This window comes from Dipodomys ordii, unplaced genomic scaffold (assembly GCF_000151885.1).
Source record: "Dipodomys ordii isolate 6190 unplaced genomic scaffold, Dord_2.0 Scaffold24, whole genome shotgun sequence".
In the NCBI taxonomy this organism is placed as follows: domain Eukaryota; kingdom Metazoa; phylum Chordata; class Mammalia; order Rodentia; family Heteromyidae; genus Dipodomys; species Dipodomys ordii.
In genome coordinates this window covers 7,460,099-7,483,930 of record NW_012267240.1, presented here as the reverse complement: position 1 = coordinate 7,483,930, position 23,832 = coordinate 7,460,099, and the positions used below count along the sequence as shown (strand labels likewise).

Sequence of the window (23,832 nt, the reverse complement as noted above, 5' to 3'; positions counted from 1 at the left end):
GAACAATTACAAGATGATAAATTAGACATCAGTAGCAGGTTGGGGAAAGCTAGATCTGTAAATAGTACTCCAAATCCCTCTCACTTCAAGTAGCTTTCTATATCTTGTTCCTGTGGTGTTTTTATTAAGATGATGATCGTTAACTATATTTATACAAAAATGTTTCTCTCACGGTCCATCAGTTCCTCCTGCTTCTTTTCCGTGTGAGGCCTTATCTTCAGCATGGGACAGACTTTGGTTGTTAGAGAAATAACTTGGCGAGCACCCAGGGTGAACCAAACCGCAGGGACAAGTGAAACCCACACTAAAAGCAAAGGAGGATGTTGTTAAAGCGATAAAATAAAAGACACTCGGAGAGGAGTAGAAAAACAATAGGAAAAAAATCACCAGTTTTGTTACTTGGCTATATCTTTCCTTTTTATTCCATCCACAGAACTTCAACAATCTAAACACGTAAGTGGTGAAACTCTTCATTTAGTGTTCAACATAGAGCTGCAATATTTTGCAGAAGTGATCATGATGAGAGTAATAAGCCCCAGTCTAACTTAAATCAGAGATAAGGATAAATAGGTCAATGAAAATTCGCTTGTGAGCCTAGCCATTGAAGGAATTGTCCTCTCCCTTCAAGAAGAACCACGAGTAAGCAGGGTAATAATAGCTCATGCCTGTACTCTCAGGAAGGCTAAGATTCAGGGAGGCTCACAAATTCAAGGCCAGCCTGGACTACATAGGGAGACAAGCAAAACAACGACTAAGGATATAATCATAGAGCACTTAACTAGTAGGATCAAATCCCTAAATTCAATCTCCAGCATTTAAACACACACACACACACACACACCAGTCCTGGAATGTGAACTCAGGTGGGGCATGTTAGGACTGAGGCATGGACAGACCCACCTATAGCAAACCTCTGTATCTGTATGTGGGTGTACAGATTGGCAGGTTTCCTGTAATCCTACCTGGCCCCTGGAGTTGAAGATGTGGATAACAAAGAAAGTGGCAAATACTACAGACAGGAAAAATTATGAAAGGGAAATGAATGTTTAGCATATTTTGCCAACTGACAGAGTGTTCACTTTCTCTCTGAGATATTGATTAACTTTAATAAGTAACTATTGAGTATCTGTTATCCTGCACGGTGCTAAATGGAATGGGATAAGAAGGCTACCATTTCCCAGACAGGATAAAATAAACCAAAAAATATCTATCATATAAAACAGAACATAAGCCAAATGCCAGTGGCTCGTACCTGAAATCCTAGCTACTCAAGAAGCTGAGATCTGAGGAGTACAGTTTGCAGCCAATCAGGGCAGAACAATCTGTGAGACTCTTATCTCCAATTAACTTCTAAAAAGCCAAAAGTGAAGCTGTGGCTCAAGCAAGAGAGTACCAGCCTTGCATGGGAAAAAAAAAAAGCTCAGGGACAGCTCCCAGGTCCTGAGATTAAGCTCCAGGACCAGCACCGAGAGAGAGAGAGAGAGAGAGAGAGAGAGAGAGAGAGAGAGAGAGAGAGAGGAGAGAGAAAGCTTGCTGGTGCTAGTAGCTCATACCTGTAATCCTAGCTACTCTGGAGGCCAAGATCTGAGGGTCATGGTTAAAGCCAGCCCAGGCAGGAAAGGCCTTGAGACTTTCATCTCCAATAAACTACCAGAAAACCGGAAGTGGCGTTGTGGCTCAAGTGGTAGAGCGCTCACCTTGCGCTGAAGAGTGCCCAGGCCCAGAGTTCAAACCCCATGATGGACCAAAAAAAGAAAAAAAATGAAAGCTTTAGCAAGAGATGATCTGGGAGCTGGGGCTTGGACAGGATGGATAGAATAAACAGGATTTCAAACAGCAAAGCTGAGGAAAGACATTCCAGGAAGAAAGGCAAGCAGAATCTCACATGCATAGCCTGAGACTATTGGAGTCTAAAGTGTCTGAAAGATGCAAAGTATGTGGATCAGAACTAGGGTGATGGCAGTGAGGACAGAAATATCACAGGTGTTCTCTAGTTCGAGCAGAAGCAGCATCTTTCGACCTATGCCTATGTCTTAGAGAAAATAGGACTTTGGTACGTAAGTCCTATTTCTCTTCTGCTAGCTCTGCAGAGTCAAGCCCATTTTAAAAGGAACCAAATTTCCTGAACATAATACTTGGGATGCAGATGCTGGCTATTAGTCCAAGCACTTCCAATTGGACCAATTGGCTGGGGTAGCAAGCTCCAAATAGATGGATTTCTAAAACCATTGGATTTCTCCAGTGAAGCTCTTTCTTCAGTGTACTTTGGATGTTGCCATATTTAATGGGATGTTGAGGCCCTTTGTATACAGAAAAAGGACCATCTCATCTCCATCCTCTAGTTCTGGGTTGAATTAGTTACTGGTATACTAGTTCTGAGTGTCCTTTGGATGAGCATTAGTTGTTTTGCTTTTGTTTTGAGACAAGGTCATGCAATGTAACCCAGACTGGACTCAAACTCATAGTCTTCCTATCTCTACCTTCCGTGTGCTGGGACTACACATACACACCAACTTACTAGGTATTTCTTCTAAGCTTTCCATGAGTACCAGGTAAATGCTGAAGCCACTTTGAAAAGCAATTCCCTAGTTTTTCTTGACACCAGCAAAGCATTTCCAGTCCAATGCTGTTGTTTTCCCAAAGCTAGCCTCACAGCATCCATAGCTGAAAACTAAAAGACCTCCATGACAATATTCACCCATCATAGACAATCATCCATCACCAAAGAACAACTCCAAAGATGTGGGCAGAATGATGGGCTAAAAAAGCACCTGTGTAAGCACCTCCCTAAAATTCATTCATTCAGTAGTTGAACTTCATTTCAGTAAGGCCATACCCTATCTGTGGATGAGGAGGCATACTGCTTAACAAAGATGGGGATCCAGAAATGGGGAATTGATACAATGGGCCTGGGACCAAAGAGGCATCCTGGTTGGTCACTGATAGTGTAACTTGTCTGCACAAAGAGACAGTTCTGTTATTAATGGTGTCCACAATTACTGGTATGAACTATAGGGGCAGAGTCTCTCCTTGAGTGGTTAAAATAATTGCCTGGGGAATGGAGGCTCAGGAAGGAAGTAGCAGACTGTAGAGAACTGTCATGAATGGGAACAAAAGCACCTGAGAAGGAAACGATTAAAAGGAGAAATAATGGCCAGAAAAGCCTCTAGAAGCAGTTCACAGTAAGAAAGCTACCAGGGCAGCATGGAATCGGAAGTGGCAGAATAACCACCAGTCTCTTGAGAGCTTGCTTGTTCCCCGCTTCCTCAGCCTGCCTAAGGAGTTCTATTCTCTTCCTTAGGGAACTGCTGGATTCGAAGCACATATTGACAAGTGTTTGGAACTGGCAGAGTATTTATACAATATCATAAAGAACCGAGAAGGATATGAAATGGTGTTTGATGGGAAGGTAGGTGCTCAGATTTCCACAATCCCTCAAAGCTGAGTCAACTCTAATCTTTATCATTAAGACTCCGATGTCTAGCAGCGATGGACGATGGGGTCGCTGCTCTGGAGTCAAGAGCAGACTCACAAATAACTCTCTATATCATGCGTGGAGACCTGCCAAGGAACTCACTGATTTAAAAGGAGGAGTTGTATTCTGAATGTGAAGAAAGAATAGATTTCAAATGTCCTTGAAATGTTCAAATATGCCAATTTGGCCCAAGTGCAAATCTTACTTTTCTCTTTGTAGCCTCAGCACACAAATGTCTGCTTCTGGTATGTTCCTCCCAGTCTGCGCACCCTGGAAGACAACGAAGAGAGAATGAGTCGCCTCTCAAAGGTGAGTGCTGAGAACTCCCTTGTGTCGATTGGGCCTCTGATGTGTATATCATATTTATGACCAATGAATGCCCTTGGGTTCATGAGTACACTCCCTCCTGTGGGCTCCAACACCCAGGATGTAGAGTCATGACTTTCCACAACTTCCTTGCATTTGGAGAGTTTCTCATGGCTTAATGTAAGTATTTAAGTGCTAAGCTTTTCTGCATTGAGAAAGCAGCAGGAACCTTTGTTGAGAGTGATTGATTTTTCCTAGCAAAACCAGTACCCAGTTGTAATCACAGAAGAGACTTGAGGTCCCAGAAATGATCAGAAAGCCACTGATGACTCTCTTGGTATGTCACACTCAAGGTTACCCTCAAAGGTCTTTAGAGTTGTAAGGCCTAAAGAAGATAACAGAGCAAGAAGCAATACCAATTACTATCATTAATACTAACAGCCACCATTTAGAGTAGGTATTGTTTGATGCCTAAGCTTTTCTGAAGTGTTAGATCACTCAAGTCTCTAGCAACCTGAGGGTGGTGCATGGAAATTCTGTTGTCTTCAGGTGTTGCTGATAGGAAAACTGAAGAGTAAGGAGAAAAGTAACTTCCCCTGTGTCATACATTCTGACTCCATAGTATGAGAACTTGAGCTTTAAATTCTCCTATGGTCAGTAAAAATACTTTGTGTCTTTAATCCTTGCCTGCTCCCAGCTTTCACCATGAGTGAAATAAGGTTCACAGTGCACAGCAAAGGGAGAAAATATGTAAGATCCATCTCCCAGTGTGTGTTAGAATAAGATACTAGGAATTATGACAAAGATTTGAATCTCAAAGAGTTGATTGGTTGGTTGGTTTACAGGTTTTTTGTTTTGTTTTTTTTTCATTTATCATAAAGGGAGGATCCTTCTCTAGGACTTGTGCTACTTCATTGGCCTTCGAGTAATAAGGAAAATAGTATCCCATGTAGATTTAAAACCCTAGGAAAAGTTTATACATGTTAATAACAACCCAGGATGAGATTCCTCAACAGGAAGAAACTTACACAAAGTGGAGGTCTTCAAACCATACCTCTTGGACCCCTGATTATATATTAAAATCATCCAGAAGCTTGATAAAGGCAGGATGATCAGGTTTTACCCTGATAATGTAAGCTAATGGCTCTTGGATGGACCTGGGAATATTTCTAAAAGTTCTGCAGATGATTCCACTGTGCAGCCAAGGCTGAGAAACACTGTTCTGATCTGATCTAAGAATCAAATCAAGGAAAGCTTCTAAATCCTAGATCTATGGTGCATATGTCTAGGATAGGAGGAGTTGTGGCTGGTTGTGAAGCTTCAGGAAGTTTAAGTTGGTTCATTTCAGAAAATGAAGCCCAGGAGTTAAGAAGGAGGAAGGGAAGCCACATAGTTACAAGACCATAGCTGCAGGCTTGAAAAAAAAAAGTGTGTGTGTGTGTGTGTGTGTGTGTGTGTGTGTGTGTGTGTGTGTGTGGTGGGGAGGGGGGGGGTCTGGGCAAAAGTGAGAATCATCAAAAGTAACCAAAGCACAAAAGAATAAAAGCTAGAGACTGCCTCAAATAACAGAGTACCTACCCAACAAGCACAAAGCCCTGAATTCATACCACAATACAAAAAAGTATCATCTGTTGAACAAATGTCCTCAGTCTTTTCAGGATGCGCTAGACAAACTACTACAGTCTGGGTGGCTTATAAACAACAGGCATTTCTCACATTTCCAGAGGCAGGAAACCCTATGTCAAGGTGCTGGTAGGTTCCATGTCTGCTGAGGGCCCACTTCCTAATTGTTTTCACAGTTTGACCTTTCTGGGACCTCATTTGCAGGGCACTGGTTCCATTTGTTGAGGGGGAGCCTTCCAACCCTATTCTTCAGCCTGGCACTGATGACTCATGCCTATCCTTGCTATTCAGAAGGCTGAGATCTGGAGATCACCATTTAAAAAGCCCAGACTGGAAAGTCCCTAAGACTCTTATGTCCAAATTAGCTATAAAAAGCTGGAAGTGGAGCTATGACTTAAGTGATAAAAGCACAAAATTGTGCAAAAAAGCTAAGGGATACCATCCAGATTCTGGGTTCAAACCCCAGTACTCCCCCGGGCCCTCTCCCCCCAACACAAGACTTCTCACTCTTGATACTGTCATATTTGGAGTTAAGATTTCCACAGGCAAACTTGAGGGACACAAACATTCAGTGTATAGCAAGTATCTTTTGCATGTTCCATAATAAGGACAGTAATAAAAACAGCCAGCCCCAGTGGCTCACGCCTGTAACACGAGATTCCCAGGAGGTTAAACTGTCAGGATTGCAGTTCAAAGCCAGCCAGGGCAAGAAAGTTCATGAGACTCATCTCCAATTAACCACCAAAAAGCTGGAAATGGAACTGTGGCTCAAAAGGAAAAGCACTAGTCTCGAGCAAAAATGCTGAGGAACAGCCTAGTTCAAGCCCCAGGACTGTCACAAAAGGAAGGAAGGAAGACAGGAAGGAAGGAAGGAAGGAAGGAAGGAAGGAAGGAAGGAAGGAAGGAAGGAAGGAAGGAAGAATGAAGACAGCCCAGGTCTTTTCCCAGAGTGCACTGGTTTGGAGAAAGATTTCTAGATAATGAAAATGGATTTCAGTAAAGTAAGCAGTCACATCTTCCTGAGAAGATAAAGATGAGAATCTATTTCATGTGCTTCCTGCTACCCAACAAGGCTTATCTTTTGAGCCTCTCTTCTGCTTCTGCTTCTTTTCTTCACTGTCATCTTTTCTGGAGAGAAGGCAATGCTAGGAATAAACCTGGGGCTTCATGAAGGTTAGGCAAGTGTTTTACCACGAAGCCATATTCCCAGTCCTTCCTGTAATTATCTTTTCTTTTTTAAAAAAATATGTTTATTGTCATTAAGTAGTTATACGAAGAAGCTTCCATTCAACAAAGCAGTTTGTGAATATACTGTCTCTTGGCCAATGTCACCCCTTTCAACATTCTCACCCATCCCTCCAAACCTTCCTCTTCCCTCACTTTTCTTAACTTTGTAAAATATTTATTGATTTTTTTGCCATTTCACAAATCTGTTCATGTATACAATAAATTAATAAATCTTGATCTGTGTCACCCCTTCAACCTCTTCACCCCCCTTCAACTCACCCCTTCCCTTACTTTTCTTAATTTTGTGGTATGTACAATAAATTCTTGATTCCATTCATCTACCCTTCTCCTCTTCTCCCCACTTCTTTCCTGCAAATATCCATTTCCTGGTACTTATTTCTACTCCTGGGCATTTATCCGATAGAGCACAAACAAGGCTGTCTTAAAGTCATCAGCACAACCATCTTCATTGCAGCACTCTGAATTGAGCATAGCCAAGATGTGGACTCAGCCAAAATACCACTGAGTGGATCAATGGATCTAGAAAATGTGGTATATTTACAAATAGAATTTTATGCATTCATTAGAAAGAATGATTATTGTACCATTCGCAAGGAAATGGAAAGACCTGAAAAAATTATATACCCAGAGAAACAAAAGTTTCATTGTTTCCCTCATTTGTGGTAGCTAGAATGTTCTTATAAATATATAACTAAACACACTGGGTGGTATGCAAGCAGTTACAAATGAGTTAACTGAAGTCTAATAGACTCTATGGAAAGTTCAAATAGTATGATTCTTTAGAAAAACTATATCTGTATCTTTTCTATAAGCTCTTATACTGCTATACTAATTAATGACTTTCAACAATGACAGTAAATTGTTCAGTAACTAAATTGGTCTCCTATTTAAGGTGACTTTTTAAAAAACTGCTCTTGGATATAATGGGAAAATTAGCAGTGGTGAGATTTTAACATCTCAGAATGTCTTACTGATGGCTCAGGTTTCTAAGATTTAAAAACCGAAAAGATTTTCTAACAGAGTGCAAAGCACATTTCTATGGTAGCTTCTCAAGGTTATTTCATGATGAATATGAGACATCTATTTTATCAGGGGACAAATTTGGATTTGAGTTATGGAGAAATCCTCTGGCTATTGTTTTCTATAGGGCTGGAAAATGTAATGACCCAATGGAGAAAACAGTACACTAAAACTCTTAGGGCATCTGCAAACAGTTCTTATTGATTAGATGTTTAGTGAATTCTTCCACATTCAGTCCTTTCTTTCCCACCTGTTCTTTTTAGTCAAAAAACCAAGAACCTGGCCAAAGTAAAAATCTAGGAAAAAAAGAAAATTTTTCATATCTCTATCAGAAGAGTCAGAATCTTATTTCCCTTTTTAACTTGCAATTAGTGAATCTAAAATGAAATAGATGTTCCAGCTACTTTTAGTTTATCAGCATTTTCTGGATGAGCCAAAATTCATATGTATTTAGACAGCTGTGATTCTGAAAGCTCAGCTTGCTTCAAGCGCTAGAAAGATTCAATCTCATACTATGCCAAAAATATGCTTGAGATGTGGCTGGTAACATCACTCTTTTGATCAGTGATTTGAACTTATTGGAAAAGTTAGAGATAATTTACCCTTAATAACTACTGTTGTGCTTATGTTTTTGCTTTGGTTGCCCATAGAAATGAAGTTCAAGTCACTTAACTAAAGGATTCTCCTTGTTTTCAAAAAAGGTTATCCAAATAAAACGAAGGAATAGTCGTCTGATTTTTTCATAAATTTCCGCAGCCAGGTGAATTTGGAATATCTTTGCTCGGGGCACAAAATGATAGATTTCATGTCCTAGGGATATAATATTTTAGCAGATCTATTTTTCAGAACTTTATCCCAGAGACAAGATACCTAAACTCATTTTTGTCAGCATTTATTTCCAGTGCTCTTCATATACACTTTATTCTTTAGGTGGAAGAATAATGAATGGTAGGGATGTAAAACCTCACTCATCTAGAATTGGAAATTCTCAGCACTGGAATTATTGTCCACATTTATTTTGGATGATGAGACTATTTACAAAATGTGAAGTAAAAGATGAAGTCTGACTTGTTGGCTTTGTCTTTAGTAACATACAAATGGATAGACAGACCTCATGAGAACCCAGAAAACTCTGCATATTGGATGCTTTGAAGATGCAACTTCATTGTAAAGCAATAATTACTTAAGAACTGACATTCCAAAGTCATATGTTCATAACATCATGAATCCAAGTTAGGTACTCATTTGCAACTCAGTCTCTGACCATGTACATCTCAAATAAGCCTAAAGCTTTTCTGACTTCTGCCATGTCTACTCATACATTTATAGAAATAAACTTCAAAGATGGTGTGTCTTATTTACAAATTCCAGAGGTAAATGTATACATTGTTAGACTATATGTTTAGTTAGATGCAACTTAAACATTTGCCACTTTCTAAATATCTATAGCAATAACTGCATCATAATTAGATAATTAGATAGTCGATTTGAACTCATGTACAATACCATGTACTCAACTAAATAAGTCAAGGATGCTGGGCCTGCCCTCTGGGAGCTTATACTTGAAAAAGAGAAAGAGCATGTACTTACTCATCAATAAGAGGCCAATAGGAAATTAGCGTGTTTTCAGAATCTATGGGTAAGAATCATGTAGTCACAGTTTTAAAGAAGAAAGCTACTAGTAGACTGCAGAGGACAGAAAAGATTATACAGCCATTGTAGACTGTAGTGGAGTCCTATGATGCATGGGGGATGGGAACTAGACTTGAGAGAGATTCTTAGTAAGGAGGACACACGTGAAATGGAAAAGCCCAATGAGAAGTGTGAGGGGAGGAGATACAGAGGAACAGTGAGGACATGTTCATAAACTAGCCTTGTCAGAGTGGACGGTTCATTTTGGCTGGCAGTGGAAGATGTGTCCTCAACTCTGGATGACAGAAAGTCCTCACACTAAACCCAAGAACTTGGACTTAAATTCATACACCATAGGTATCTCCTGAAGCTGTAATGACCCAGTGTTCCCTAAATACTGTAAAATCTTGTCTGTACCTGAGATCCTTGTGGGTTTGGCTTTGCACCCTAACTGATGGTCAGATTATTAAGGAATACCTTTCAAAATATAAAGAGAGGGAGAGAGAGAGAGAGAAATTAAAAGAAATTAGAGCAGTTTAGGATCTCCAGAAAGTTGCCAAAAGGCGATTATTTGAATATTTCACTTGATATTGACATTCACCTTTTGGTAACAATTCTCTGAACAGTGTTCTATATCTGATAATTTTACATTTGATTGGGGGAGAGATTCCCACCTCTCAGTTTTCCCAACTGTTGTATTGCTAAGCCATTTAGCCCTGAGATTAATATCAGATATTCCTTGTACTCCAGAAAAACACTTACCTGGAAAGTCCAGGCTAAAGGTAGTTTACTATCTATACTAAGATATCTTACTATTATTATTTGTGTTGCTTCAGAACCTTAAATATATTGAGCAGTTCTAATCCCATGAAAACTTGGAGGCAATTCCTTCAAGAGAAAAAAAAAATATGGGCTGGGAAGGTGGCTCAGTGGTAGAATGCTTGCTTTGCATGCATGAGGCCCTGGGTTCGATTCCTCAACACCACACAAGCAGAAAAAAAAAGCCGGAAGTGGTGCTGTGGCTCAAGTGATAGAGTGCTAGCCTTAAGCTGAAGAGCTGAGGGACAGCGACCAGACCCCCCCTAAAAAAAAGAAAAAAGAAAAAAAGTGTGCTTCTATTTTTTTTATTGTGAAAATACTGTACAGAGGGGTTACAATTACATGGGCAAGATAATGAGTACATTTCTTATCAAGCATTGTTGCCTCCTCCTTTGTTTCCCCTTACCATCCCTTCCTATCTCCCCCCCATTCCCTTCTTCCTCCTCCCCTCCTACCCCTACACTACCCCTGCCCTCGGCCAAAGTTGTAAAGTTTGATTTTCGACATAACGACTTGTACATCTCATTGTTGCAATGGGTCCATCTGTATCCCTATTTAAACATTTTTTCCCCTTCCCCTCCACAAATTATACCAACATCAAATACAGTGAAAACAGGGGTTATACCGTGGGTGAGGGACATACAAAGCAACAAAGAAATCATCTTATAAATATGTTAGAAACAATCGCATGAAAGAAAAAACATTTAAATCCTTATCTTGGGGTTCATTTCACCTAACATCAACTTAGCTGACCTTTTCTGCTTGTCTTAGATATATACTAGTTATTGCAAATAAGGGAAACCATGGGACCTATGTTTCTTTGGGCCTGGCTTACTTCACTTAATAGAATTTTTTCCAAGTCTTTCCATTTCCTAACAAATGAGGCAATGTCATTCTTTCTGATGAAGGAATAGAATTCCATTGTGTGTGTGTGTGTGTGTGTGTGTGTGTGTGTGTGTGTGTGTGTGTGTGTGTGTATACCACATTTTCTTGATCCATTCATCTACTGAGGGGGCATCTGGTTGGTTCCATATCTTAGCTATGGTTCTATGTAATTCAAAAAAGAAAAAAGACTAAAATACTGCTTGTCTTACATTCCTTGACCAAGGGAGAGGACATGGAAAAATAGTCATTGCACGTCTCTCCCACAGGTGGCACCAGTGATTAAAGCCAGAATGATGGAATATGGGACCACCATGGTCAGCTACCAACCCCTGGGAGACAAGGTCAATTTCTTCCGCATGGTCATCTCAAACCCTGCAGCAACTCATCAAGACATTGACTTCCTGATTGAAGAAATAGAACGCCTTGGACAAGATTTATAATAATCTAGCTCACCAAGCTCTTTCAATTCTCTAAGTAGACAATTAAGTTGTCACAAATGGTATAAATGTATTTGTAGTTTGTCCCAAAGTAAATCTATTTATATATTGTGGTGTCAAAGTAGAGCATAGTTTAAAAAAATCAAAGGAACATTACTTCTTTTAAAAAATCCTTTAAGTTTAGAATACCTCCTAATAATTAATGACAAAAGGCTGTGTTCTACTCAGTAAGGAAAAGCTTAAAATTATTATAAATATTGCCCTCACTTTTAATATAGTGTGCAAATCAGACTTTATTTTCACTTCAGAGTAGTAAGACTGAATAATGCCAAATTGCCCTCTGAATCATAAGAGGTTCTTTGGGGCACTGTGAAAATGGGTAAAGTAAATATAAAATTGCCTTTTACATAGTATTAGAAAAAAAGTTTCTAATTTACCTATAGTGACATTTCAAATGTATTTAAATACATATAATTTTACAAAAGGAAAAATATATATATTAAAAAGAAATCCTATTTTGTAACATATAGATTTTTATTTTATATGGGTTATACAAACTGCAGGGGCAGATTAAAAATCTAAGTCAGATTATTTTTCTCTTTGTTTGAATAGAGGCATGATAAATAAAAACTCTTGGCAAGGTTAATTTGACACATGGGCCCGCAAAATTATTAAAAGGTATGATTCCTACTTTTAGTACATAGTACGGTTTCTCACATCTCTGAAGTTAATATTTCCAAACAAGCCCAAAAGAACACTGCAAACTTGTACAAATGATTGATCAACAAGTCCTGTCCCCACCCCCACGACGGTTTTCTGTCCACTCTGCCCTTCGCCTACCTTCTCTATACCAACCTTCCTCCTAGAATAAATGATCGTAATCATCTCTAGTCTTTCTAATTGGACCTGTTTTGAACAGAAGGTAGATACTGATAAGTTGAGGTATCCTTCCAAACAATATTCTTTTATTAGGTCATTTGGATTCACTAGAGGAAATAAAAATAAAAGCTGATCAGCTTGAGCAAAGAGGAATGAAGCACATTCTCAGAATGTGGTAAAACTCAGCATATTAAGCTCAGCCAGGGGAGATGAGATCTCTTTATGACAATAATGGCTTCATCCTGCATGCCATATTGCTACTCTCCAGGAAGAAATCATTTACCTCCTGGATAAATGCTTATTCCTGTCCACTTCCCCCATTCCTCCACACAAAAATCTCTCCTGTTTTAATTTGCTATGTGGTTATTTTCCTTTATGAAGTGACTTCCTTGCCTTAGTTTTTTGAGATAGCCTAAGACTTACTTTGTCTGTCTCCAAATCAAGATCCAAAGCAACCAGAATATGCAGAGATCATTCAAATTCAAAATAATATTCTTAAAAAAATCCTCTCTCTTCCCCTGTGTGCCTGATGGAGATTCATAAGAGATAGCAAAAGCTCTGGTAGATATTTATAGGTCCAGAGATTGTGAGATGCCAAGAGCTGGTAGAGCTACATCTTTGTATATCCAAGCTGCACATGTAAATTTGGAAATATGTTCCTGTCAGTGTAGGACAGTTCAATAGTCAGAAAGACCACAGGTGAAGAAATCGTTATGAGTTTTTCTCAGGGTATATAAAAATACACCTATCCTTGATATGAACATGGCTTTGGTTCCTTGCTGTCTAGAGGACAAATAGATTCCCAATGGCAAAGAAAAGGAAACTCATCTACACTGCAGAGTTTCAGGAATGGCCTCCTACTTTAGGATTTTTTTCTAATAGGCAAGCATCGCCTCCATCCGTCTTAAGCCTTGGGGCCTCAAAGGTTCCATTTCAGTGTCAGAGTCAGAAATTTATCAAACCCACTATCCTACGTAGAGAATACAGTGGGGACTGAGTGCCCTGATGGATAGATCTTTCCCTGCTCCTGCACATGCAGCCCTTGGAGAACAGATTCTTTAGCAGAAGCTGGCTTTTAGCTTGATGCAATGACAGAAATTAAAAGGAGAATTTGTATCTGAGTGTAAAATTCCAACCAAATAATCTGCACCAATAGCTTTTTCCTTCCTACCCCCTGCCTCCTCTAAATTCTTCCTCAAATTTGCTGAAAATCTGGCTCGCACCTGTGCAGGGAAACATTCCAACCAATCATAACCCAGGGAGAAGGCAAATACAGGCCTACTATGTTCTGGTATTTAAATACCACTCTCCAACATTGATCCATAATCCATTTGAGAGAAAGGAAAGGAGGAAGGGAGAATGACAGCAACCAAGGATGAAATGAATTAAGGAAAGAAAAGGAAAAGGAAGGGAGTGAGGAAGGGAGAGAGAGAGAGATTGTTTTGAACATTAGCCCAAATTCCCAGTGCCAAAGTGTGAAAGCGTTCTTTAGAGATTTTAGAAATGTTTGGTTTTAGCTTTAATCAAAACGGACATGGCCATTTTCATTTATACAGCAATATTGTGTTTATTATTTCAAATACTTGAAAAGAAGTGTGGTATTGTCTTACTCTGAGACCTCTAAATGGAATGAACTCATGTGCTAATCCCAGAATGTGAGGGAAGCAAAGGAAATCAATCGTGTGTACATGTGACTGTGTTGCCTTTCTTCTATTGATTGTACTGTCTTGTCATCTCAGATTGGGGTTGTACACTTTTTCCTCTGAACTGTACAGTGTTGTGAATCAACATGTGTCGCTGTAAAAGCTTGTATGCTATATTATTGGTATGTCTTTTTGTTTTCCTGTGTGGTAGCTGTATCAAACTTTGATATTATGAGAACTACATTTGCATCTGTTCTTCTCTCTTCCTTCTTTTTGAGATATCTGCCCTCCACATCAGCTCTAATAGAGAACTTACCCTCAACTAAGCTCCTTCTTGCGACATCTCTTTTGAGAATTGTGTGACTCCATAAACAGCAAGGTGACACTGCGTGGTCTCTGAGACCAGGGAGAACCAAAGATGGAGTGTTACAAACTACTGACATTGCTGATCTTGGTTTCTTGGCCTAGGAGCAGATGCTACTCCTGAGCATATGGACTAAGGAAGTGCAGGTGTAAATATGATAGTGAGACAAGAAATCAGAGGACCTCACACTGGGTATCATCTTGCACGTGCTTTTCTGTTTCCAAGTGCTAAATGCAAACACTGTGTATTTAGTAATTCCATGTGCCAAAAAAAAACCCTGCTCCTAATTGGTGTTTCTGAATGACATTAATATTTCCCAGGCATCACTCCATTACTAAAGACAGAAAAAAACAAAGAATTAAAAAAATAAATACACAAACATGTGGCAACCTGTTCCTTGTCCCAAATATAAACTTGTGTATGATCGAAGTATTTTACCTGTGTTGTCTCTCTAAATCCAAATAAATGTGTAACTGTGGACGTATCTCAGGCTGTGGATGGTTATTTCTGATTGTCACCTGGTGAAGTTCAATAAATTGTCCAAGTAAAGGCAACTGTCACACAGTTCACCATCTTTAAGGTGTCACTTCTGCTATTGCATCTGGCAAGAATCATTCACCATTGATCCATTCTTCTGTCTGTCTGTCTGTCTGTCTGTGTATGTGCGCGCACGCCAGTCCTGAGGCTTGAACTCAGGGCCTGGGTGCTGTCCCTAAGCTTTTGTGCTCAAGGCTAGTGCTCTACCACTTGAGCCACAGCACTACTTCTACTTTTGTGGTAGTTAATTGGAGATAAGTGTCTCATGGAGTTTTCCTGCCTCGGCTGGTTTTAACCCATAATCCTCAGATCTTAGCCTCCTGAGTAGCTAGGATTACAGGCCTGAGCCACACTTTCATTTTACAGATAGAAAAATTGATGCTCTGAGACATTTCTTTTCCAAATGTGAGCAGGGAATTCATAGTAGGAACATAGTCTTGGATGAGTTGCTACTCACAGGGGATCATCGCTCGGTCTAAGCATTTGGATTGCTTGGGAGACCCTCCCAGACCACTCAATGTGAGGCTCTTCATTAGCTATCATGTCATGCACTTCTTTTTCCCATAATAACTTTTGATGATTTATTTTTCACCAATTTCCATGATGTTATCATTATTTGGAAGGGATTTATTGGGATGATTTTCCAAGCAGTTGCCCACCCATAGAAATTTGGGATTCAGATCAGTAAATTTCTTCAGATTCAATAATTATCAAAGTAAGAATGTCCATGCATGTTTATGAAACACAATCTCAAAATATAGTATCTTATCATTTGAGGAACCCACAGCAGCAGCAAGTTCTTGCTGACTTTCTCCCTACATTTTCTAAAAATAGAAATTTGAAAGATTCCCCTTTATGTCTTCTTCCCTGAAGCAGGCCCTAGAATTTTATGTCATCTTTCCCTGATGTAGGTTAGAAGGCTTTCCTTCCAAACTGGTCCTTATCTCCTAAGACACGTGGACATACAGAAAAATCTGGATGAACAGGTTTGCTAACTTTCCCCAGTGCATTTCCATTAGATGATATCCATCTGCCCTTCAAGAATATTGCTGCAAGAATCTTCACCAAAATGCAGTTTATCTGTTTTGGGAGGGAGCCTTTATTTCTAAACACTTGCATATGACATGAAATTCTCATTAAATTAGTTTGTAGGCCATGTGTTGTAACTCATACCTATAATCCCAACTATTCATGAGGCACAGATTGGGAGGATTAAGGTTTGAGGAAATTCTAGGCAAAAGTTTGCCTCAACCAATCAAAGCTGGGCATGGTAGTGCATACCTGTCATCCCAGCTATTTGGAAAATATAAATAAGAGAGTCACTGTAGAGGCGAGCCCAGGAAAACAGTAAAACAGTATCTAAAAAACAACTAAAGCAAAATGGGCTAAGTGTGGCTCAAGTACCTCCATTGTAGGTACAAGACTCAGAGATCAATTCCAATATTAGCTGGCTCATAGTTGTAATCCTAGCTACTCAGGAGGTAAGGCTATGAGCCTTGTGATTCCAAGCTAGCCAGGGCAGGACTCTTATCTCCAACAAACTACTCAGAGAAAGTCAGATGTGACACTGTGATCCAAGTGGTACAGCACTAGCATTGAGCACAGAGAGGCTTAGGTGGCGGTACCTAGGCCTTGAGTTCAAGCCCCAGGGCTGGCAAAAAACAACAACAACAACAGTGCCCCCACAAAAAAATTAGCTTTCTCTTGTTAATCTGGCATTTGTGATTATAGAAGGCTCAGCTGTAAGTCTTACAATGGATAGGAAGTTGTTTCTGCCCCATAGAGGCACAATAGAGCCAAGAGGCCATTCTGCACTAAACTTACATAAGTGCTGAAGTTCTGCCATCACCCTACCCCAATCAGAGCTTTAGTTTTGCTGTCCCATGATTCTTCACACTTAACTGGGGCTTCCTCCACTCTCCTATAAATGACATTTTTTTTTTATTTTACCCTTCCAGTTGGGTGAAAGAACAGCTGCTTACTCCATTTAGGTGAATAAATCTTAACTCTAAACCTAAACCAAGATGATCTTTGGCTGAACTCAATTTTCATCACTTCACACAACCCTGTCTAGGATTCCATGTGTTTTCTATTAACAGCTGAAGCAGCCTTACGCTTGTAATTTATCTGCCTCTTCAAACAGACATACAGGCTGTGTGCTCATAACTGTAATCCTAATTGCTCAGGAAACTGAGATGTAAGGATTGAAATTCAAAGCTAGCCTAAACAGGAAAATCCAGGAGACTCTTAGCTCCAATTAACTACCAAAAAGCCAGGCGTGGATTTGTGGCTCATGAAGTAGAGTGCTAGCCTTGAGCAAAAAAAAGCTCAGGGATAGTACTCAGGCCCTGAGTTCAAACCCCAGGACTATAACCAAAACAGAACAAAAAACAGACAAACAAAAAAAAAAGTCCAGACATACAAAGCTGGAAAGGGTGATGCACACCTGCACTTCCAGCACTTGGGAAGTTGAGACAGGAAGATTTCCAGTTCAAGATCAGCCTAGGCTATAGAGAGATCTCAAGACTTGTTCTCTCTCAAAACTTTTGAAAAAAACTACACAGTGTTTAGGGGTATGCACTTATATATAGCTACTACATAGAAGTGTGAGCACACACGTGTGACACACACACAGTTTACTTCAGATGAGAGTCAATTAATTATAGGGCTATTTCCTTTCCCAGGATTCCCTGAGTAGAACACTAATTTTCTTCCTGCTTCTAATTCCAAAATGTCTTCGTGATTCCAGCAAATCCGCACATACGACAACACTGACTGATGTGTAGAAACAGATATTTGTCTGCAGCATATTTTCTAAATTTCCATTTAGGAAAAGCACCTAGATGAACATCTGTGTGATGATTTGAAATGACTTCAGAAATCCATGTTCTTTGATCTCTGGGCTATGGATCAGTTCCTAGTAGAAGCTGAAGTAGTGAGCAGGAAGGAGAAAATGGAAAGCAGAAAGAACAAAATCCAAAGCTGCTGCTATTACTCTAACCTCTTTATGGAAGAACATGAGTTGCTTTTCTTGTGGCCTTGGATAAGAGGCAATTCACAATCATTTACACATACATATCATGTGTCTGTGATACTCAAAGGCCATTCTGTGACCATTTATGGTCACAGAAATTGTTTTCATAGTAAAAGTATTATCTCAATGTGAATAAGATTTTTAAAGATGCATGATAGGTCTTTCATGGATAACAGTAAAGAGATTCTTTTCTTACTTCTTATTTATTTATTGACAGTGCTGGGAGATTGAACTCAGCACCTCACAACAGCTACACTGATGCCATACAACTTGAACCACACCTCCAGTCTTTCTGCCCTGGCTAGCCTTGAACCTCAATCCTCCAGATCTTATCACTCTGAGTAGCTAGGATTTCAGGCAAGAAATCACCAACACCCTGCTTATTTGAGTTTCTTTGTGGCAAGGTTTCACTATGTAGTCCAGGCTGGCCTTGAACTCACAATCCTGTTGCTGCATCCTAAATACAGGCATAGGACTACCACAGCTGCCAGTGAAAGGATTCTCATTACTGTGTTAAACAAACCAGCATTTGAATTTCCTGTTTAGCATTGGTGATAAAACAGATTGCCAGTGCAGACTCTGGAAGCTGAGTATCTACTTTTATCTCCTGTGATGCTCACGGAGGTACCAAGTCCTGTTAATTCACTTCCCAGAAATAGCCAAGTATGCACATGTATGATATGATATGACATGATATGATACAATGACCAATGTGAAGATTTCATGGAAGGCCACATGCAAAGGGGGTGAATTTGTGACTGTTGGAAACCCAGGCTCCTCCCAGGAGAGGTCAGATCTGTACACTCACATTTTTATTCCTGTCATGAGCCAGCTGCCAGAACAGCAGCTGGAATCAGACGGTCTGGCCTCAGATGCTGCCTCCTCCATTTATTAGCTTTGTGGCCCTGAGCAAATCACTTAACCTGCCCAAACCTCTGTTCTCTCATCTATAAAATGAGGATAAAAATAGCTCTTGCTTCACAGGGTGACAGAAAGGATTCAGGTGAGGGGGGAATAAAAGCTCACTACCAGAAACCCAGTGCATGTGGAATGCATGTCAATTTTATTTTTATTCTGTACTGCTATGTATTAGACTCAGGTGTAAGCCCCCGGGGAAGACTGCGCTCTGGCACACATGATCCTGAGCAGCAGCATCACCCTGTAGGATGCCATGTTGAGTCATCCCTGAAGTCAGTCAGCAGGCTGGTGACGGGCAGATTGCTCTCCTTTGGCTTTCATGGTGATGGGGAAGAGACACAGGAGCCTGTCCCAGATAACTGCAGGTAAAAGATAAAGCACAAGAACATGGATTACTTCAGTGGTGTTTGTTTAGAATCCCTTCACCCAAGTGTGTCCTTGTCCCAGACAGACAGACATGTCTCAGAACATGGGAGTGTAAATTTGTTCAACCACTTTGGAAAGTAGAATGGAAGTTTCTCAAAAGACTCCACATAGAGCTCCCCTATGACCCAGTAATCCCACTTTGGGCATTTACCCAAATGATCACAAACAAGACCATACTAAAGCTACCAGCACAACTATGTTTATTACAGCATTATTTACCATAGCTAAAATATGGAACCAACCCAGATGCCCCTCAGTAGATGAATGGATCAAGAAAATGTGGTATATGTACACAGTGGAATTCTATGCCTCCATCAGAAAGAATGGCATTGCCCCATTTGTTAGGAATTGGAAAGACGTGGAAAATATTATATTAAGTGAAGTGAGCCAGGCCCAAAGAAACTTAGGTCCCATGGTTTCCCTTATTTGCAATAACTAGTATATGTCTGAGTCAAGCAGAAAAGGTCAGATAAGTTGATGTTAGGTGAAATGAACCCCAAGATAAGGATTCAAATGTTTTATTCTTTCTTGCTATTGTTTCTAACATATTTATAAGATGATTTCTTTGTTGCTTTGTATGTCCCTCCCCCACGGTATAATCCCTGTTTTCACTGTACTTGATGTTGTTATAATTTGTGGAGAGGAAGGGAAAAAATTGTTTAAATAGGGATACAGGTTGACCCATTGCAACAATGACATGTACAAGTTGTTATGTCGAAAATTGAACTTTACAACTTTGATGGTGGGGGGGGGGGATGGGAAGGGTTGGGAAGGGGAAACAAAGGAGGAGGCAACAATGTTTGATAAGAAATGTACTCATTACCTTGCCCATGTAATTGTAATCCCTCTGTACGGTATTTTCACAATTAAAAAAACTGACATGGAAGATAGGCTTTGGCTTTCTTGGATTGCTTCATATGATCACTGGCTTCTATGTATACAATGAAAATTAATCATCCGTGCAAGCTACTCACAGTTTAACACCCCCCCCATGCAAATCTCATAAGCTGAAACCAATCACTACTCAAAGTATTTGGAGGTGGGGCCTTTGGACCCCCACCCAAAGGTCATGAAGTGTGAAGACTTCTTATACATTAAGGTCCTCATAAGAGAAGTTCCGTCACGCCTTTGGTCAAAGGCAGATGCAATTAAAGCTGAAAGTATGCGAATCAGAAGTGGGCCTTACCAGAACCCAATCATACTGGCTCACTGTCTTCAATCTCCAGCCTCTAGAATAGCAAGAAAGAACTGTCTATTATTCATAAGCCACCCAGTCTGGTGTATTTTTTACAGCTGAGCTGAGTAAGATATTTGGGGACACACCAGAAAAGAAGAATGTTTATTCTCCCCAAAGCTATTAACGAATTTCATTTAATTCAGTACCTTTTAAAAAAAATGTACCAAAGAAGTGTAAAAAGCTCTAAATGGAAGATCAGCCCTGTCCCTCGTTGCTTTTGACCTTCTAACTTGTGCACAAATAGAACAAACTATAGATTTGCATGGGCTGAGCATCTGCCCTCTTCTTAGATTTCCATGTATGCTTTTAAAGAAAATGCTTGTGATATGGGGTTAAAGTATCAGAATTGAAGCTTCTGGCCATGGAAAGTAATCAAAAGGTTATTATGGTTGACAAGAAAGTAAATTTCAAGAGACATTTCAATTTACTCAAACACAGTAACTCTGAAAAATTGCCCAAACCCTCAATTCTACTGCTGTACTTTGGATCTTAAATGTTCCCCCGAAAGGCCCATGTGTTAAAAGTTCAGTGTTATTGGGAAGAGGTGGGACCTTTAAGACTGGAGCCTAGGAGAAAGAAGTTAGGACATTGTGGGGACGGATGTTGAGGCCCCAGCCCCTTTCTCCCTCTCTCCAGCAGCCATGAGGTAAGCAAGCTGCTACCAGCAGCTATCACCATGATGAACTGCTACACCACAAAGCAACAGGGCCCAGTGACCACACACTGAAACCATCAGCCCAAATAAACCTCTTCTCCTGAAACAACATAAGTTCTTTTTCTTATTTTGTCACAAAGAATAACACAGAAACTTGGAGGAAAAAAAAATAGGAGAGACTCGAAGACTTTCTTTCCATTCAGATTTTAGTTAGCCAAAAGGAAACTTGTCACTAAATCTTCTGTCTTCTCCTTATTTCCTTCCAAGTCTGTTCTGGATTGTGAATACTGTGATAGTAAAGAAGGCTTTTATTCATTTTAATGGTCATATAAGGCTTATACTCTCTATACCATAGAGATATATTCTATGGGAAAAACCATTCATCATTGCATTTCCACAGCCGACTGAGCTGGGCTGGTTTATGGTCATGGAAGAGCAGATGGATCCAATTATTACTGAGCAGCCCAGATGTAAGGAAAGATTTTCTTTTGCATATATGGGCTTGGTAAAGTTGCAATAACAAAGCAACCTCTTGCTTCACTTTCTTTTCAATGAGTGGATGAAATTTCAGATACAATGTGTATGGAAATTCTGACTATTTTTGCTTCTGTCATAATGACCTACAGCAATTTATGATGAGGTGATTTAGTCTACAGGTAACTTTAATGAACAAAGGACCTTTACCCACTAACACAATCTAGTAATTATAACAATATTCAATGAATACACTGGGGAATTCCTAATGTATATATTATTTGCCTTATCTTTAGCCTAAATCTAAAGCAGCTACTCCAAAAATTCTGGTCTCTTCAGTACTTCCTAGACTAATGACAAAATTCTCTATTCCTCAATAATATATTGTCCTTTAAATATATATATATATATATATATAGAGAGAGAGAGAGAGAGAGAGAGAGAGAGAGAGAGAGATTGCTTTTCTCACCTGTAAAATTGTTAGTGACATAGAAGAAGATAGGAAAGATCTCTTGAACAAAGGTTTGAGAAAGAGCAAGCAGCCAATGACAGTCCCCAGACTTTTCCCTGCTCTGGCCTGGGGTCACTCTTCCTTCCTATAGTGTTATAATTTCTTTTATTTTCCTCTTTCTTTCTTTCTTTCCTTCTTTCTTTCTTTCTTTCTTTTCTTTTTTTTTTTTTGGTCAGTCGTGGGACTTGAATTCTGGGCCTGGGCACTATCCCTTAGCTCTTCAGCTCAAGGTAAGAGCTCTACCACTTGAGCCACAGCACCACTTCCAGTTTTCTGGTGGTTTATTAGACATAAGAGTCTCACAGACTTTCCTGCTCGGGCTGGCTTTGAACCATAATCTTCAGATCTCAGCCTCCTGAGTAGCTAGGATTACAGGCATGAGCCACCGGCTCCCGGCTGTTTCATTTTTTTTTATTGAAAAGGTTATGAGCTGGGGGGTGGTTACAGTTACATAGATAAGGCAATAAGTACATTTGTTTTTAATCATTCTTACCCCATCCCTCTTTATCTCCCACTTACCCCTCCCTCTCCCCACCCCCCTAGTTGTAATGTTCATATCCAACATAGTGTCAATGAGTATCAATGTTGCTGTGGTTTGGCTGTTTCTGTGATTCCTTTTCCCCTTCACATATTGCATTGTCTATTATGCAAAACATTATTACAAAAACTAAGAGAAATGAAGAAAGAAAACAACAATAGAGAAAAAAGGACGGACTCTATACAGGATCTAATAAGAACCTCTTGTTTCCATAAAGTTGTGTTCATGTTAATATGCTTGATTATATATAGTCCTTTGCACTAAGCACTTGGGTTGTTGAAATCCCATTAAGAATATCATATTCTTAAGAATATCATATCAGGCACTGGTGGCTCATACCTGTGATCCTAGCTACTCAAGAGGCTGAGATCTGAGGATTGTGGGTTCAAAGCCAGCCTGGACAGGAGAGTCCGTGAGACTTTTATCTCCAATTAACCACCAGAAAACCAGAAGTGGCATTGTGGCTCAAGTGGTAGGGCGCTAGCCTTGAGCTGAAGAGCTGAGGGACAGTGCCCAGGCCCAGAGTTCAAGCCCATGACCGACCAAAAAAATATCATATTCCTATTCTAGTTTTTACAAATGAGGGAAATCATACAACCTGCTTTTCTTTGGGTCTGGTTTATTTCACTTAATATAATTTTTTTCTAAGTCTTTCCATTTCTTTATGAATGGAACAATGTCATTCTTTCTGATGGAAGCGTAGAATTCCAACATGTATATGTACCACATTTTCTTGCTCCATTCATCTACTGAGGGGCATTTTGGTTGGTTCCATTATAAACCAACTACAGCTGGTAACTCAACAAGATCTGTAATTCACTATGAATGTGATTATTTGCTTCCCTGAGTGGCTCTTCATAGAAGCTAAGGGTTTTGTTTTCCTTTGCTTAAATAAAACATCAACTGGGACCATAGTCTTCTGAAAGAAAAAAAAAAGAGCTATCGATTTGAGCTCATGGGGAGGGGGAGATTTTATTTGGGTAAACTCATTGATAAAGATTTATTACATTCTATTTAGACAGTCCCCACAAAGGGCAGACCAGATAATCACCTATTAGCTGGTGAACAGCAGCCACCTGAGACAGAGGACCCCTGATTGACAGAGACCACTACAGCTGCCTTTGTTGTAGACAGGGGACCCAGAAGGTCTGGGTGCACAGGGGATCTCCAT

At 39.8% G+C, this 23,832-nt stretch overlaps 1 protein-coding gene across 2 annotated transcripts in view; it reads left to right on the top strand.

Moving 5' to 3' along the window:
- Gad2 (glutamate decarboxylase 2 (pancreatic islets and brain, 65kDa)) overlaps positions 1-14,819 on the top strand; it is a 71,164-nt gene extending 56,345 nt beyond the window's left edge. Inside the window, exons 14-17 of one of the 2 annotated variants that reach the window (XM_013014630.1) lie at positions 3,302-3,409; positions 3,695-3,784; positions 11,275-11,482; positions 14,275-14,819. In XM_013014630.1, coding sequence (XP_012870084.1) covers positions 3,302-3,409; positions 3,695-3,784; positions 11,275-11,448 — 372 coding nt within the window. In that variant the 3' untranslated portion in view covers positions 11,449-11,482; positions 14,275-14,819. Of the gene's footprint in view, positions 1-3,301; positions 3,410-3,694; positions 3,785-11,274; positions 12,016-14,274 lie in introns of those variants that run through there. The other variant, XM_013014629.1, reaches the window with a different exon arrangement.
- Positions 14,820-23,832: the final 9,013 nt, after the last annotated feature.